This window comes from Notothenia rossii, assembly GCF_949606895.1.
Source record: "Notothenia rossii genome assembly, chromosome: 2".
Lineage (NCBI taxonomy): Eukaryota > Metazoa > Chordata > Actinopteri > Perciformes > Nototheniidae > Notothenia > Notothenia rossii.
Window position 1 is genome coordinate 1,011,325 of NC_136904.1, and position 18,907 is coordinate 1,030,231.

Here is an 18,907-nt window from a genome sequence, read left to right on the forward strand (position 1 = left end):
CAAATAAGGGAGGAGGAGGAGTTGCCATCTATGTGGATACAACTCTGCACTTTAGTGTGGTGGACAGTATGACAACTGTGGTTGACAACCTATTAGAAAGTATAACAATTGAAGTCTACAAGGAAAAAAATAAAAATGTCATAATTAGCTGCATATGTCGGACGCCAGGGTCAAGCATTAAAACTTTCACAGACTGGATGGAGGGCATGTTTTCTAAAATAAATAACAAAGCTATCTTCATATGTGGAGATGTTCATATTAAGCTGCTTAATCCTAACCAGCACAAAACTACTGATTAATTTATCAATACAATGTATAGTCTGAGCCTATTTCTGAAAATAACTAGACCCGGTAGAGCAGGGGTGCCCACACTTTTTTGGCTGGTGAGCTACTTTTGAAATGACCAGCTCACCGAGGTCTACCAACCAAAAATAAAATCCCAAATTGCAAGGGTTGCTGAATAACACGTTTTATTTATACATGGGACGACTACAATAGGGCTGCCTGCAACAAATGACTAATTTGATAATCGATGAATCTATAGATTAATGAAACGATTAATGGACTATTGGGACTACTACTGCCTTGCACAATTTCTCAAACGCTCTTATTTAGCCATCAACTTTTAGATTTAGCTTGAGGTTGTTTTAGGCATGTCGAAACTAACAATGAAGACAATAAAGATGAATACTTGATTCAAAAATACATATATTCTTAAATTAACTAAACACATTGTGAAGACAATTAACATTGCTTTTTATTTGAATTAAATAAATAATATTTCACATCAAAAGAAACAACAAATCGTATTAAATAATCTGATGACAGAACTGTAAACAGAATAGCTGAAACTTTAACAAAATAAAGAGTAACTCTGTTACCTCTAATGATTAAACCATGTTTGTATAATTGAGTTAACTCTGTGTGTTGCTGCTAGCATACATAACACCTGACGTGGAAAAGTTACTCATGGATGGACGGGGCTACAGAGCTACTAGAAAGACAGTCGAACCCGGTGCATTCCTCCGTCTGAATGTGGTGCACTTCTGCTAAATGCTAAACACTCTTGGCAAGGAGCATTGTTCACCTCAAGACGGGTAACATTTAACCACACCTTGGAGCGCTATTCTCCACCATCTCCGCCGTGTGTTGCTGCATGTAGCAGCCGCGTGTCAATCAATCAATGTTTATTTATATAGCCCAATATCACAAATGTTAAATTTGTCTCAGTGGACCTCACAGTTTGTACAGAATATCAGTATGACAATACGACACCCTCTGTCCTTAGACCCTCTGTCCTTAGATCCTCACATCGTACATGGAAACACTTCCAGAGAAAACCCACAGTTTAAAGGGGAACATGGGAGAAACCTCAGGGAGAGCAACAGAGGAGGGATCCCTCTCCCAGGACGGACAGACGTGCAATAGATGCCGTGTGTAAATTGAAAAGATAATACATTTGCAACATAGGTAGTCCAAATGTTTGGAAATGCATGTGTGTATAAAAGGAAGATGAATCCACGAGGATATCCATTCAGGACTTATGATCCAGGACCACAGCCACGACTCAAGATCCAGGACTCGCGATCCATGACACAGGAGCGCAGGATCATCCATGACTCCGGATCCCGGCGTATATAGACACCAAAAAGAAAGAGATTTGGGGAAGCTGGGTTAATCGGAACATGAGAGTACACAGGTATAGACAGAGAGAAGGGAGAAGTAAGATGTCCCCCGACAAACTAAGCCTATATCAGCAAAACTAGGGGCTGAATCTAATCAGCCCTAACTATAAGCTTTATCAAAAAGGAAGGTCTTAAGCGCACTCTTAAAAACGGATAGGGTGTCTGCCGTCCGAACACAAACTGGAAGCTGATTCCACAAAAGTGGAGCTTGATAAGAAAAGGCTCTGGCTCCCATTGTACTTTTAGAGACTCTAGGAACAACCAACAACCCTGCATTCTTGGAACGCAATGCCCTAGTAGGACAGTAGGGTATAATGAGTTATTTAAGGTAAGATGGCGCCTGCCCATTAAGGGCTTTGTAGGCGAGAAGAAGAATTTTAAATTATATCCTGTGCTCTATAGGGAGCCAGTGTAAGGCAGCCAGAACAGGAGTAATGTGGTCCCTTTTCCTAACTCTGGTTAGTACACGAGCTGCAGCATTTTGAATCAGCTGAAGCGACTTGACTGACTTCTTGGTACACCCTGATAATAAGGAGTTACAATAATCCAGCCTTGAAGTAACAAATGCATGGACTAGTTTTTCTGCCTCGTTTTGAGGCAAGATATGCCTGATTTTTGCAATGTTACGTAGATGGAAGTAGGCGGTCCTTGAAATTGATTTTATGTGGACGTTAAAGGATAAATCCTGATCAAATATAACACCAAGGTTCCTTACAGTCTCACTGGAGGCCAAATTAATGCCATCCATAGTTAATATATCTTTAGATAATTTGTTTCGTAGATTCTTTGGGCCAAGTACAATAACTTCAGTTTTGGTCGTGTTTAACATAAAAACATATAAGGTCATCCACGTAGGTGACTTTAATATTCATGTTGACGACGATAAAAATAGCCTTACTGTTGCATTTAACTCTATATTAGATTCTGTTGGTTTCTGTCAGAGTGTAAATAAACCAACCCACTGCTATAATCACACTCTCCACCTTGTTCTGACTTATGGTATTGAAATTGAGCAACTATTAGTCGAACCGCATAATCCTGCTTTATCCGACCATTTCTTAGTAACTTTTGAAGTACTGTTACTAGACTACAAAGCATTAGCCAAAAGCTCCTGCAGCAGAAACCTATCTGTTAGTGCTATAGCCACATTTAAGGAAGAGATTCCACCAATACTTAACTCGATAGCATGTCTGCATGTAGGGGAGGAAACTTATACAAAATGTACACCACCCCAAATGGATCATGTTGTTGATAGTGCTACAGATGCGCTGCGAATAAAATGAGACTCTGTTGCTCCTTTGAAAAAGAAGAAAATAAAACAACATAGATTAGCTCCATGGCATAATGCCCAAACCCGCAAAATAAAGCAAAAGTCGAGACAACTTGAAAGGAGGTCTCAACTCCAGTTTGTCATGGATTAAGTCCACAGAGCCCTGAAATGTTTGCCGAAATGAGATGTGCACCTTCCAAAGCAGGATGAATGCCGTCTCTCTTAATCAGACCAGGTTTTCCCCTGAAGGCTGTCCAATTATTTACGAAGCCCACATTGTTTGCTGGGCACCACCGAGACAACCAGCGCTGAAATTATGACATGCGGCTATACATGTCATCATTGATCAGATTGGGGAGGGGACCAGAGAAGATTACGCTGTCCGATATTGTTTTAGCATAACTACACACCAACGCCACATTAAATTTGGTGCATTCTGATTGGCGTAAACGAACATCATTACCACCGACGTGAATAACAATCCTACTGTATTTACGTTTATTCTTAGCCGGCAGTTTAAGATGCGCCTCAACGTCACCCGCTCTGGCCCCCGGAACGCATGTGACTGTGGAGGCTTCGGTCTCTAAATTCACGTGTCTCATAATAGAGCTACCAATAACCAGAGTTGGCTTCTCAGCAGGTGTCTCGCTGAGTCGAGAAAATCTGTTCGATAAGTGAACGGGTTGGTGGGGACCTGCGAGTCTCGCTTTATGCCCCTTCCGTAGCTCGGGAGTTGCCGGCGGACGGCTAGTACAAGCTACCTATTGCCGGTCTATACCGGCTAACATGGGCTTTAATGTAGCTGAGTTACTTTCTAAAATGCGGAGCCGGTGTTGCATTATAAGTTGAGTCATGACAACTGGCGACATTCTATTATTTTCGTCATAGGAATCCGGGGCGTGTACATTGAGGACCCATTGTTGACTTACCAGGAAATAAACATGTCGATCGCCTCGTTTGTCGTTTACATTCATCTTTTGCTATATCTGCCTTCCTAAGATCACTTTGATGCACATTCAGTCCTCGTGTGTGAGGTTGTGGGGGAGAGGTCGATATCGTGACGCTTACAGGGAGGTATCGAACATTACAAAGTAGGTGACTGTGTAGATGCCTGTTCAAAACATTGCAAACTTGAATAAATCATTTCAATTATATATTTGTGTCAGACTTTCATTTGTACATCGTTCTTAATGTGATGTATAGTAGCTTTGATAGCTGTCCATACCTTCAGACAGCCTAAAAGTGAAACACAAGTTGTTTATTCACAGCCCGAACGCTCATCGAGATGACTGGATCATCTATGACAACTTGTGATCAGCTCCGATTAAATTGTGATATCAATTTTGTAGCTATTCTCCAGAGAGCACGTTTTTTTTTTGCTAAAGTTAACATTCAAAATGCTTACATGACATGTCATTTGTTAAACATTAAGCTGTCTTGGGCTCTTTTCTGATTCTGATTACATTTAACCTGTTGTGGAAACATTTCTTGATGAAATTGATATGAAACAAATGCTAAATATTGCTGTGACACTGATGTCACATCGGGACTTTAACCCTAAACATTCACAGTAAACCCGGAGTGACATATATGCACAATTAGAAATATGATTATGATCTGCTCAGTTAATTTAGCTGATTCAAATATATTTAGTTAACATATTCTTTATTCTTCAATTCAAAGTATGTTCAAACAAATGTAAACCAAAAAATCATCCTCATTAATTAAGTTATAAATAAGAGTTACTTTACCATTAAAGCCCAATGTGACATATATGTCACATTTCAGATATTTCACACTAGGAGGGGTTACTTGTCAGAAATGTGTTCTAGGTGGTCTATTTAGTCTAAATGACGTTCCCCTTAATTTCCCCAAAAGTAGAAATGAGTCCGGGTTCTTATGGGTTAAACCTTAAAGGCATAATAGAACTACCGTATTATATGTATTCAACTTGCGCCCCGCTGGACTTACTTTTCTGTAGTTTTATCGTTACTGTGACATATCAGTATAGCCACGGAAGATAGTCTGTGTGTTTCATTCCCATGCATCAAGGTTATTTTCATGTATGTAATTGTTTTTTCTGCACAGTGTAGAGTCTTGTTGTGATGAGAGGGATACAGGTATTTCATCAAAAAAACGTGCTCCCTGGAGGTTAGCTACAGAATTGATAACACAATTTAATCGGAGCTGATCACAAGTTGTCATGACTGATCCAGTCATCTCGATGAGCGTTCGGGCTGTAAATAAACGACTTGTGTTTCACTTTTAGGCTGTCTGAAGGTATGGACAGCTATCAAAGCTAATATACATCACATTAAGAACGATGAACAAATGAAAGTCGGACACAAATATATAATTTAAATGATTTATTCAAGTTTGCAATTTTTTGAACAGGCATCCTCACCTACTTTGTAATGTTCGATACCTCCCTGTAAGTAGTGATGTTACGTATTGCGCCGAGGCTTCGGTGTCGAGTAATCCCCGAAGCTTTTTCTGAACCTTGTATCGAGGCTTGAATCGTTTTGGGCCAGTGACGTCACCGATGACAAACGAAGCCTCTGCCTGTCGATACCACGTAACTGCTTCAGAAAGCGATTCAGATCGGTTGAACCGTTGAACCACAACGCTCATATGGATGTATAATAAGAACGATATTACCCCTCCTGTACCCGGGCCCGGTGCTGACACGATAGAATTAAGAGAGCTCAGACCCTCACTTATATAGAGGTCGAAACATGTCATAAGTATAAATAGATTCAAGCATAAATAAATGTAGGAATAAAAAAATAAATAAATGAATAAATACAGGACTAAATATATTTCAGTGTTTTCAGGAAGTTTTAGTGTATGTGCTGTGGCTCAGCTGGAAAGTAGTTGACTCTCAACCGCAAGGTCCCTGGTTCAACAACTGGTCAATTCGTATTTTTTGTTGTTTATAAAAGCTACAGCTAAATGAGATAATTTAGTTAATAAATGTATTCTTTGATATGGTTTAGCCTTTCTCAGGCTACAACATGGTTAAGTGTATGAATATTATTAAGGAATACAAATCCCTCTTTGCAATGTTTACCAGCCTCCTTAGGCTTTTCAATCACAATCATTCAACTGGAATAAAAACAATATTGTTAACATGAAAATAGGATTTTATGTTCGTTGTTTAGAGTTATTCTTACTCATTGGGAACTCGGTATGAGCAGGGCCGCCTTAATGCACGGGCTGACCTGGGCTGAAGCCCAGGGGCCTACGGAGATCGGGGGCCTATCATGAGCATTTCAAAAAAAAAAGTTAAATAAACAAAGTCTTGGCTTTCAGAATATGAAACTTTCATTTCCAAAATCACACGATAAATACATTTTTGAAGCTTGTAAAGGGAAGACGACAGCTCTCCCTCGCCACTCTGCTGTTCCACAGCGCCGCCCCCCCTCCCTCCACTGAAATTATGAATGTAAGGTGTATAGTAATCATAGATAACACAACAAGGTCCGTTACAGTTTGTCTTCATCTGATTTAAAAAAAACAAAGTCTTGGCTTTCAGAATATTAAACTTGTTTCGGCAAATTCAGATGATAAATACAACTTTGAAGCTTGTGACGGCATAATTACAAGCGGAGAACGGAGTAACGTAATGTCACAGCAGGCATAACAACAGCCGGTGATTCTCGTGAGGGTTTTCCCCGGGAAACTAACACAATACACACAAACGCAAATATACACAAACACACACACGTCAGTATGAGAATATGTTTCACATGTGACTTATTCAAATTGCGAGTGATTGAGTGAAGAAAAAGTTTGAGTGGCGCTCGGAAAAGGAAATTGTTGAGGGAAAAGGAGTTTCGAGACAAGCAGCTGTTACAAAAAATGCCGAAGCTTACAGGCTATTTTAAACCTGTAGGCCAGGATGAGGAGGAAGGACAGATGAGTTCTGTACCGAGCGGTAGCGGTGCCGGCCGCGGGGCCTCGGAGACAAGTAGGCCGTCTGGTTCTGATAACGATGGAGTAGCGGGAGAGGAAAAACAGACAGGAGGGACATTATCTGTTGGAGGAGATGGAGAGGACGACGAGGACTTGCTACGTGGAGGGGAGCCAACGGCAACCGGACAAATACATGAGGGAGGCCTGATACGTCACTCATCTGGAGGAGAGGACCAGGCGCGTGTAGAGCAGAGTGGAGAAGTGCGATCACAGAGCCTGCCGAGGCTATAAATGACTTTGATTTGTTGTTTAAATAGGGGGCCTACAAAAACTATCAGCCCCAGGGCCTGATGGCAGGTTAAGGCGGGCTTGGGTATGAGATAGAGCACACTGTTGAGAGGTCCAATCTGCCTGTTTTACACACTTTGACCAACAGGGGGTTTGTGTTCAAATGAAGCCCACGATGAAGCCTCATGAGATGAACCCTTTTGCGAACCAATTGGCTGGAAAGCTTAATCTCGCCATCACTCCCTGTAAGCGTCACAATATCGACCTCTCCCCCACAACCTCACATACGAGGACTGAATGTGCATCAAAGTGATCTTAGGAAAGCCGACAAAGCAAAAGATGAACGTAAACGACAAACGAGGCGGTCGACATTTTTATTTCCTGGTAAGTCAACAATGGGTCCTCAATGTACACGCCCCTGATTCCTATGACGAAAATAATAGAATGTCGCCAGTTGTCATGACTCAACTTATACTGCAACACCGGTACTATGGCTAGGGCTGCAGGCGAATAGTCCATTTAGCTTAGGAACCTTCCTAACGGAGTGAAATGACCCGGAAGTCCCTCAGTGGCAGCCATGATAAGTGCCGTTCGAATTCTCTGGAATGATAGGAAAGGAGGTTTCAAACTTCCTTTATAACCTCCTTTAGCTTAGGAACCACTGGACCTCCCTAACGGAAAGGAGAGGAGAAAATGCTGCCCCACAATGCCTTGCAGCCGCAGCATTTGCCGTCACACAACAGTCTGCCGTTCACAGAAACAAACGATTATGACGGAGAAATTATATCATGAAAGTTACGGTGCTTATTAAGCATTTTAAAACGTATGTGGTAAGTTGCCAAAGTGCTTTGTTTTGAACGTTCATCAGTATTATAATCAAAAAGAGAAATATGAACATTAGTTTTTACAGAAATTGTCAAATAAAGTCAACATTTCACTGAGCTGTGTGGGGTTTGTTCAACTTTTAAAAGATGTTTGAATGGTGATGTACACAGTGATAGATGTTAAAGACTAACGTTTATAATAAATACATTTGTATTTATTTTAAGATATTTTCATACAATCATAAGTATTGGGATCATTTGTATTAATGTGGACCGGAGGGAGAGGGTGACGAGCATAAATTTCACTTTCCTTTTTTATTTCAATTACAACTTTGGTCATGAAGAATATGTTTCTCTGTTGTCCACGTTCATAAAGCATAAAGCAACAGCATCAGAGCGCGGTGCAGAGTCTCTAGATGAGTTTACAGTAGTCCCTCGTTCTTATTAAACATCCATGTAGTCGGTTGTATAGAACACTGTAGTTTCCATAGTTTCACCACAGCAGCAGACGCACACAATGACGTCCGCTGGCGCATCATAAACATGTCGGATAGTGAAAGTGCATTCGGATTCTCTAAAGTACCGCAGTCTCTTCTCCTAAGTCCTTTTGAATTCTCCTATCCACTATCCCTTAACCCCGTGACGTTTCACTCAGAGGTCAAGGAATAGGAGATAGGGTTAGAACTTAGGAGCTGATTTTTAAACTATCCGAACGCAACCCATGATTCCCGCCTTCAACCTAGCAACTGTACTACATTTAACACACGCAGGCCTATCGGTACCAGTAAAGGAGTAAGGGAAGTAACCAAACATAAGACAGATAGAGCAGGAAATAGCACCCGAGGGTGGGGAAGTAGCCATGGTTAGCTATCAAGCTAAAGTAGCTACCGTTAGCAAAACCGAAAGAAGTGTAAGCAACTGTGGAGTTACAGTCGCTAAGAGAAGGAGAGTTGTGAGTGCTTAAGCTGTAGTAATGTGTGATTATAGCGTCAGGTAGCTGCCGTGATCAATAATTGTAAAAAAGATCGATTTAATTTAAGAAAATATAAGCTATCAGAAGCAGAGCAAGCACACAGGATAGCCCGGAAGTGACAACACGCGCTTACCGCAATAATGAGGGTCCGTGTAGAAACAGCAGCTCTGATCTGGCCTTCACAATAAAACCCATGGTTTTCACTCTTCTTACAAATGTGACTTATAGGAAGAAGGGAAATACTAAGAATATAAATAAAGGTGTTTCAGGAGAAATAAACCGGTTTCTCTCCGCAGCTCCATATCTGTGTAATAAAGGTTTAGGTATTGTCTAAGGGGAAATCATAGCCGCTTTTATTTTGAAGTCCTTTGCACCGGAAGTGATGGTCGCTGATGTCTCGTTCTAATGGAAAGAACCAGATCGCGTCTCGTCGGTTCTCTCTCTACATCCATGGTTCTCTCTCGGTGTTCCTGAGGAAGTGTGTGTGAGCAGCTGATCCATCGTCTGTGTGTCTGGATGAACCTGACTTTGTGCTCTTTCTTCTGAGGCCTTTAGCTCGAACTCTAGAAGCTAGATTAGCATGCTAGCTTAGCATGCTAGCTGGTAACACGCTAGCAACACAGAGTGAGAGAAACGGGAAGTGGTGATTTAGTAAACATGAGTGTTGTGCTGCTCTCGTTGGTGAAGCAGCGACTCACTGCGGCTGCTGAAGACATCTTTGTTCTGTTTGAAAGAACGATAGCAGAGTATGAGGAGGAACTGTCTCGTTCAAAACAGGAGAACGAGAGACACCGGAAACTACTGGAGGCTGTTGTACAGCCTCAGCTTCAGATCCACCGAGCAGGTCTGTTCACTCTTTACTAACTCTCTCTTTATTAGACTCTATTATCACTTTAGATTATTTATTAAATCTCTCTTTATTGTTCTCCTTGAGTTGGAAACCAACAAATGGGTGCATTACCGCCAACTACTGGACTGGAGTGTGGAGCAGTAGATTGGCAGAAAAAGAATCCTAAATTCTTTCTCTAATTCCTGTCGTTTTAAAGAATGTTTTCAGCAGTTTAAAGACTTCCTCTGATGTCCCCAGGAGGTTCCCCACAGTAATTCTGGCAATTCTGGGAGTGTCTGGTTTAGTCCTGTGTAGGGATGGGTATCATTGGGATTTTATCGATACCGGTGTTGCAGTATAAATTGAGTCATGACAACTGGCGACATTCTATTATTTTCGTCATAGGAATCCGGGGCGTGTACATTGAGGACCCATTGTTGACTTACCAGGAAAGAAACATCGTTTGTCGTTTACGTTCATCTTTTGCTATATCTGCCTTCCTAAGATCACTTTGCTGCACATTCAGTACTCGTATGTGAGGTTGTGGGTGAGAGTCCGATATCGTGACGCTTACAGGGAGGTATCGAACATTACAAAGTAGGTGACTGTGTGGATGCCTGTTCAAAACATTGCAAACTTCAGTAATCATTTAAATTATATATTTGTTTCCGACTTTCATTTTTTTCATCGTTCTTAATGTGATGTATAGTAGCTTTGATAGCTGTCCATACCTTCAGACAGCCTAAAAGTAAAACACAAGTTGTTTATTCACAGCCTGAACGCTCATCGAGATGACTGGATCAGTCATGACAACTTGTGATCAGCTCCGATTAAATTGTGATATCAATTCTGTAGCTAACCTCCAGGGAGCACGTTTATTTTATGAAATACCTGTATCCCTCTCATCACAACAAGACTCTACACTGTGCAGGAAAAACAATTACATACATGAAAATAACCTTGATGCATGGGAATTAAACACACAAACTATCTTCCGTGGCTATACTGATATGTCACAGTAACAGTCAACCACAGAAAAGTAAGTCCAGCGGGGCACAAGTTGAATACATATAATACGGTAGTTCTATTATGCCTTTAAGCCTATACGTTTAACCCATAAGAACCCGGACCCATTTCTACTTTTGGGGAAATTAAGGGGAACGTCATTTAGACTAAATAGACACATTTCTGACAAGTAACCCCCCTAGTGTCAAATATCTGGGCTTTAATGGTAAAGTAACTCTTATTTATAACTTAATTAACAAGGATGATGTTTTGGTTTGCATTTGTTTGAACATACTATGAATTGAAGAATAAAGCATATGTTAACTAAATATAATTGAATCAGCTAAATTAACTGACCAGACCATACTCATATTTCTAATTGTGCATATATGTCACTCCGGGTTTACTGTGAATGTTTAGGGTTAAAGTCCCGATGTGACACCATGTGTCACAGCAATATTTATGACATTTGTTTCATATCAATTTCATCAAGAAATGTTTCCACAACAGGTTAAATGTAATCAGAATCAGAATACCTTTATTCATCCCACAGAGGGGACATTTACATTTGTTCCAGCAGAAAAGAGCCGAAGACAGCTTAATGTTTAACAAATGACATGTAAGCATTTTTATTCTTAAATGGCTTGAATATTAACTTTAGCAACAAAAAACCTTTCCAAATCTAGCTAGTTCTGTCACATGTTTTAGCCTGACACATGGACATCTTGGACATGTTGTTATGGGAAGACAAAAGCAAATGACAAGGACCATGACCCCAGACTGTTCAGTGTGTGTCACTTAGGGACTTCATGAGATAGAAAAGGCTAAAGCTGTATAAGGAACTTTCCAGAACATTAAAATTTCATGTGACACCCGTGTCTAAGCAATTCTGTCTGCCTTCCGTGTTCCTGTTGTTATTTACTTCCTCTCTGCCTTCTTCTGATGATTTATCTGTTAGTTTGTGTGTTTAATTCCCATGCATCAAGGTTATTTTCATGTATGTAATTGTTTTTCCTGCACAGTGTAGAGTCTTGTTGTGATGAGAGGGATACAGGTATTTCATAAAATAAACGTGCTCCCTGGAGAATAGCTACAGAATTGATATCACAATTTAATCGGAGCTGATCACAAGTTGTCATGACTGATCCAGTCATCTCGATGAGCGTTCAGGCTGTGAATAAACAACTTGTGTTTTACTTTTAGGCTGTCTGAAGGTATGGACAGCTATCAAAGCTACTATACATCACATTAAGAACGATGAACAAATGAAAGTCGGACAAAAATATATAATTTAAATGATTTATTGAAGTTTGCAATGTTTTGAACAGGCATCCACACAGTCACCTACTTTGAAATGTTCGATACCTCCCTGTAAGCGTCACGATATCGGACTCTCACCCACAACCTCACATACGAGTACTGAATGTGCAGCAAAGTGATCTTAGGAAGGCAGATATAGCAAAAGATGAACGTAAACGACAAACGATGTTTCTTTCCTGGTAAGTCAACAATGGGTCCTCAATGTACACGCCCCGGATTCCTATGACGAAAATAATAGAATGTCGCCAGTTGTCATGACTCAACTTATACTGTAACACCGGTACTGCTTATCGGCATCGGTATTTTTCGATACTCTTATCGATACTTTTCATTAATTTGGTGCTCAAAATTATAAACATGAAAACAAGATGTGAAGATTAAACAGTCATTTTCTTGTAATTTTCTTGCAGAAATCTGTATAACTTATAAATTAGCTTCTCAGAAGCAGACACAAATAAATAACATAACTTAAAGGGGCCTGGCTCGCCCTGTCATGCTTTTTGGGGTTTTCCCTCAGAGGATGAAAAGAGGCATTTTAAAAAATATATTTTTTAACATTTGTAAATCAGTTACATCTTCATTCAGACATTTCAAACTGACAACCAGCTCGACAAGAGATCCTTAAAACATTGTCCTACAGTGACATCATGCAAAACTGTGATGTGAAGAAATTGGTAAAAAGGCTAAGATGGCAAAAAGATAAAGGCGAGAATGTATATTATTCTGGATTGTACTTTTAAATCATCACAAAATAAATGATGTGCTGAACTGAAACACGTCAACATGTGTCTGAAGGTTTAAACATAGAACAATGTATTTGAGCTTAAATTCCTAGTAAACGACCAACAATTGCTGAACCATACATTGAAACGTTGAGCTTTAACAGCATTTAAATGCAGTTTTCCAATTCACAATGACATCTGTAAGTTTAACTGGTTTATAAAGCATTCAATGAAAGGCCAAATTATTGTAAGTGTAGGAGCTCACATTAATACAGTGTTAATAAACTTAAAAAAAGACAAGGCGATGTGCCTGCAAGACTGCACTCAGGTAAACAAAACATTGCCCGTGCGCAGCAGCTAAGCTGCCTGCGAGCCTTCACTCAGGTCACATTTACACACGGCGCGGCTGAAGCCCGCTAGCACTATTAGCACTAGCAGTATCGCGAGCAGCCACATTGTTTAGGCTGTCAAATACACTGCACCGTTTTAGATTCAATGAGTGTCTCGTTTGCAAATGCTTAATTTAGTTGCTTGTGTCACCCCCTTTACAAGCAACTAATTGAGTACATAGATTGCACCTTGCACTATTGCCAGCTACATTTTTTAAAAGTGCACCCTTCGATTGCTTCGCTCTGTCCGCCATGCCTGAGGGAGTCTCACAACAATAATAAGAGCGCTGTTGAGAGAGATGACGAGCGTCGTTTACAGTGGCCAATCAGAGGGGTCTCAAACCGGATACATCACACGGAATGAGGGTTCCCAACCAACCAGAATGGTTTAAAGTTAAACTAAGGAAGTAGACGTAACACATACCGATAGCAGCCCCGTTTGTCCAGCGGCTTAACGGTATACCGATACCGTCCAATCAGGTACCGGTATTGACTTAGTACCGGTTCTCGATACCCATCCCTAGTCCTGTGTGTTCTTAACAGTGTAATGACCTTTCCTTCCTGTGGGCTCCTGCTTCGTCTTTTAAAACTGTAATCCGTAACCACTATTTCCGTAAAAAAGCCTCGAACCTCGTGCGTCAATACATTATATTACACAGGGCGTTGCCCATACATTTATGATTGGTCGAGGGAGGGCCGTGGTTTAGACATGAATCAAAGATGTGTTGCTTTATTTTAGTGGTAAAAAAATGCATTCATCATCATAATTATTCTATATACAGTATATATATATATAATGTACACAGTGCCTGTAAACCGGAGGAGAACGCTGGCATTTATCCTCCTACTTGAAAGACTACAGAGGGATAGGGTCTGCAAAATTAGCTAATTTTTGGATTGACTGGATGCTCTGATGGGTCCATTTCCTGCCCGGCGCCTCTGCAACGCCTCGCGATGCATCGAAAATAGACTTGCATCCTATTTTTAGCGGAGCCCAGCACCGAGACGCTTCTGGGATGTAACACGGCGCGTCTGGTGGAATAGCACCCATTGACTAGAGCAAGGGTTCCCAAACCTTTCAGCCCGCGACCCCCAAAATAACAGTGCCAGAGACTGGCGACCCCCTGTCGGCGGGGGGGGATTTATTGGTGTGGTCCTTGGTGGATTGTCAAAGGGGGAGCCTCGTTGCGGGGAAATTATACTGATGGCTAGTCCTCCCCTGAAAATGTCTTTGCAAACGTTATTATTAATAATAATTTAAACATTTTTTTTATAAAAAAGTAAATCAATTCCTTTTTATACATTTTTAATTTCCCATTTTTATTTTGTAATCATCTCGCAACCCCCACTCGGGGTCTCGCGACCCCCACTTTGGGAACCCCTGGACTAGAGTAACCGCGATGCGAGCGGACGCCGCGGCGCGGCCGTAACGCGAAGCAGCCGGACTCGGTGGAATCGAGGGGTTAGACAAAGTCTCTTGGCAACATGACCTCCAATGAGCATTCGGCCGACCTGTGAAAAGTCTCTCCCTACTCTGTCGCTATCATACTTCATTTGTGACCCGCTCTATCGAAATCAGTCGTTAGTCGCAACGGCTCATGTAAAAATAAACGTGGATTTGCGTAAAAAAATATTTTTTCGGGGTTCGGGTGTTTTTGTTTGATTTTAAACAAACAAAGTCTTGGCTTTCAGAATATGAAACTTTTATTTCCAAACTCACGATAAATACATTCTTTAAGCTTGTAAAGGGAAGATGACAGGCAATCTGCTCTTCCGCAGCGCCGCCCCCCCTCCCTCCGGCTGACATTATGAATGTAAGCGTAGAGTATTCATAGATAACACGGCAGAGTCCGTTACAGTTTGTTTTCATCTGATTTCAATTAAACAAAGTCTTGGCTTTCAGAATATTAAACTTTTTTCGTCAAATTCAGATGATAAATACAACTTTGAAGCTTCGGCATAATTACAAGCGGAGAACGGAGTAACTTGATGTCACAGCAGGCAGAACAACAGCCGGTGTTTGTCGTGAGGGTTTTCCCCGGGAAACAAACGCAATACACACAAACGCAAAACACAAACACTCGCGAGCTTCAGACCAGTAATCCAGGCGAAAATATCTTCCCTCCGTAGTATTTTGATCATTTGCTAATAACCAATCAGATCGATGGATTCCAGAGAGGAGGAAACTTTGAAGGCCTTGTTCTCAAGATGATGAGTCGTGACAGTCATTATATAATTTGACATATTTCGCTTAATATTTGGAGCACAACAACAATCCTGATATCATTAGAAAGCTAGGAATATCCTCTTTCCAGCAGTGTATACAACTCAAAATGTGTCTTCGGGTCAATGCGACTGATTTCGATAAAGCAGGTCACATTTGTTTTTGCTAAAGTTTTCTACAGATATAGTGGAAAGCCTTCATTATGCTGGTTCCCAGTTATGCGTGGGCGCGGAGCTCACCATCACGGCCAAGGCCAGAGCCTCAGTAACTCATTGCCTCTACAGTGTCTGCACCTGGCGTTGCTTCATTAATATTGCAAGCTAAAACTTTCTCTGACTTTTCCCTTTGTTTCCTATCCAATCCATCAGAACCTGGGATCAGTGATTTTGTCTATTTATTCCAAAGTCATAGCAACATAAAATGAGCACAATAAGCATATAAAGTAATACTAAGAATCAGTCTTATAATGCTATTTAAAAATAGACTCCACAGTGCAACAAATGTTTTTAGTGAGTTACTCAGATGAGTACCAGGATACAGCGTTTGGTACTCACCCCACACGAGGCGTGGTCCTCCTCAGTGTCTCCTTCACTGTCCTCTATTCACACTTGTTGCATGCTAGATGATGAAGATGATGAAGATGCACCTCCCTGTCTCTTGTTAAGCCTCCAATTTGCTTTCTCCAAAACTTGTTGCCAAAACTGTGAAGTCCTTGCATTTCATGCGGCCAAGTTGAAGGATCAAATACTAAGAAATGATCACATGACTGGAAGTCATATCTGATTTCAGATGTGGGAAGTTACTGAGTACACTTCTTCAAGTACTGTACTTAAGTACAATTTTCAGATATTTGTACTTTACTTGACTTTGATGCTACTTTGTACTTTTACTCCACTTCATGTATTTAATACCTTACTGTAAAGATCTGGATGAATGATGTGAAATATAATCAAGTGTTGAATCAGACTTTAGTTGATTTATTGATTGATTTTATTTCGAACAAGTAAAATCACAAAGACAAAACAAATGTTGCAGTGCATAGTCATGTAAAACAATCAAAACATAGAAATGACAAAACAAAAATGACATTTACAACAACAACAACAACAACAGTATTATCAACATAAACAGTGCCACATCTAATGTTCGAAAAGTTCCACCTGGAGTAAATCCACCAGCTACCCTGCAGTATACAAAGTCATTCAGACTAGCTGCACCTTTACCAGCTTTGAGAACACTTTCATGATCAATCATTATAAAACATATCATATCTATTATTCTGAAATGGACCAATCTGCACAACGACTACTTTTACTGTCTTTCACTATATTTTGATGATAATACTTTTCTACTTTTACTTGAGGAACATTTTGAATGCAGGACTTTTACTGTAACAGAGTATTCCTACCAGAGGTGGGACCAAGTCATTGTTTTGCAAGTCCGAGTCAAGTCTCAAGTCTTTGCGTTCAAGTCAAGTCCAAGTCCTAAACTTTGATGAAACGAGTCATAAACAAGTCATTATGTGCTTTTCACCAAATGTAATGACATGGATCAACAGAATAATACTTAATAATCAAACTGCTCTTAGTTAGTCACATTAATCATTTAATAATGAATTTCCTCTCTGCTGGTAAAGTAACATGTTTTCTTCTATTTGAAGAGGGATCAGTAAGGTAAGGCTACCGTGACGGTTTTATTCAGAAGGAGTTTAATGTATAAGATCCCTGATGTTGAGGTGACCATGTGTTTCTTTCCACTGTGTACAACATGTTATAAGGGACCCACCATCTATCTCTATGCCAGGGATAATGTGCAGCGAGGCGTCTCTATGGGGGAAGAACACCTGAGTCTAGATCCCTCTGCAGGAGGTACTAAGTATATTTTGATGATCATACTTTTGTACTTTTACTTGAGTAACATTTTGAATGCAGGACTTTTTATTGTAACCGAGTATTCCTACACTCTGGAACTTTTACTCAATCTAAACTTCTCCCACCTCTGACAATAAATCCTGAGTGGTTACCAAACAAAAACCCTGCTCTGAAGGTTATTTTCATTTTACTAATCCTGCACTCAGCTTTGCTTTCTCCAATATCACTGAAATGCAGCCAGACGCTGCTTCTTTTTTCGGTTTCGCTAATTTCTTGACTTTTTCCGACGCGCTTGTATTTAAATCCGGCTCCCCGTCGCTCTGTGCAGCTGGCCTGTACCACTACACCTGCTGTGCCCCCCGCCCTTCTTTCACATAATGGTATGATCCTAGTGTGTCCTCGCATATGATTGGAGCTAAATAAAGTCCCGCCCCTGCCTTCAAGGATTCTCAGCAAGAGTAGAAGCGACTGGAGTCTGTTCTTCTAGCGGCATCTCGCGATCGGCGTGTTGGAGACCCCTGAAGTAAATGATCAAGTCACCTCAAGTCAGAAGGCTCAAGGTCAAGTCCCAAGTCATTGGTGTTCAAGTCCAAGTCGGGTCGCAAGTGTTTTGTGATTTTGTCAAGTCATCAAATTGATTACTCGAGTCTGACTCGAGTCCAAGTCATGTGACTCGAGTCCACACCTCTGATTCCTACACTCTGGTACTTCTACTTTTACTCAAGTAGACGATCTGAGTACTTCTTCCACCTCTATCTGATTTCAAACTCTTCCATGAACACCCTGAATAAGTTTGCAACTGTGTGTTCTACTCCACTTCTTTGTAAATAAAACTGCAGCATAGGGCTGCTCGATTATGGCAAAAATCATAATCTCGATTATTTGGGTCAATAATTGATATCACGATTATTAAAAACGATTATCAATTTACTTTGAAAACTTCCATATATTGAAAAACAAATGTGAAAAGTATGTTTTTCAACAGTTGATTACCCTGAACTTTAAGTGTAATTCAACTGAAAAACCAATAAAAAAAATAATTAAAATAAATAATCGTTTTATTTCGATTATGTTTTCATAATCGTTGCAAGCCAAAATCGTAATTGCCTCTGCCTCCTGTAAAGCTTCACAGGTCCGTCGGTTATGTCCTGCGCGGCTCGGCCAGCCCCAGTTCAATCAGTCAGAGAAAGTCAGAAGATTTTTTGCAGGGAGCGAAACGGCAACGTAGCTGCTTGATGTCTTTGTTTTTTTTTACATGTCTCGTAGTTTACTCCATTGAGTGTTGACAAGAAACACGTGTAGACGAAATATGTGTTTTTGTTTTGATGTTTTCAGGAATGCAAAGGTGCGTAGTGACACAAGTGACGTTATGCAATTCAATTTTTGTCGTGCATGCGTACCTGTTATGTGCACCCCTGATTATATTATTGAGGGAGAATTGTCCGGGGCTACAGGCCAGGCGACGCCACTGGTATAGACCGAGAGTGTAACTTGGGTTTGAGAAGTCGGGGGGACACAAAAATGTGTTTCTTCGTGTCCTAAGCAACGAAAAACGTTCTCGATTTGAATCCCATTACTGCCTTTCTACAAAT

General features: G+C 40.6%; 1 protein-coding gene across 2 annotated transcripts in view; it reads left to right on the top strand.

Annotated features, from left to right (window-relative positions):
- Window positions 1-18,907, top strand: part of LOC307026105 (uncharacterized protein) — a 39,758-nt gene that overhangs the window by 14,609 nt on the left and 6,242 nt on the right. Inside the window, exon 1 of one of the 2 annotated variants that reach the window (XM_079661230.1) lies at window positions 9,226-9,799. The exons of the other annotated variant lie outside the window; for it this stretch is intronic. Coding sequence (XP_079517356.1) covers window positions 9,613-9,799 — 187 coding nt within the window. The 5' untranslated portion in view covers window positions 9,226-9,612. Of the gene's footprint in view, window positions 1-9,225; window positions 9,800-18,907 lie in introns of those variants that run through there. 2 annotated transcript variants of the gene reach the window in all.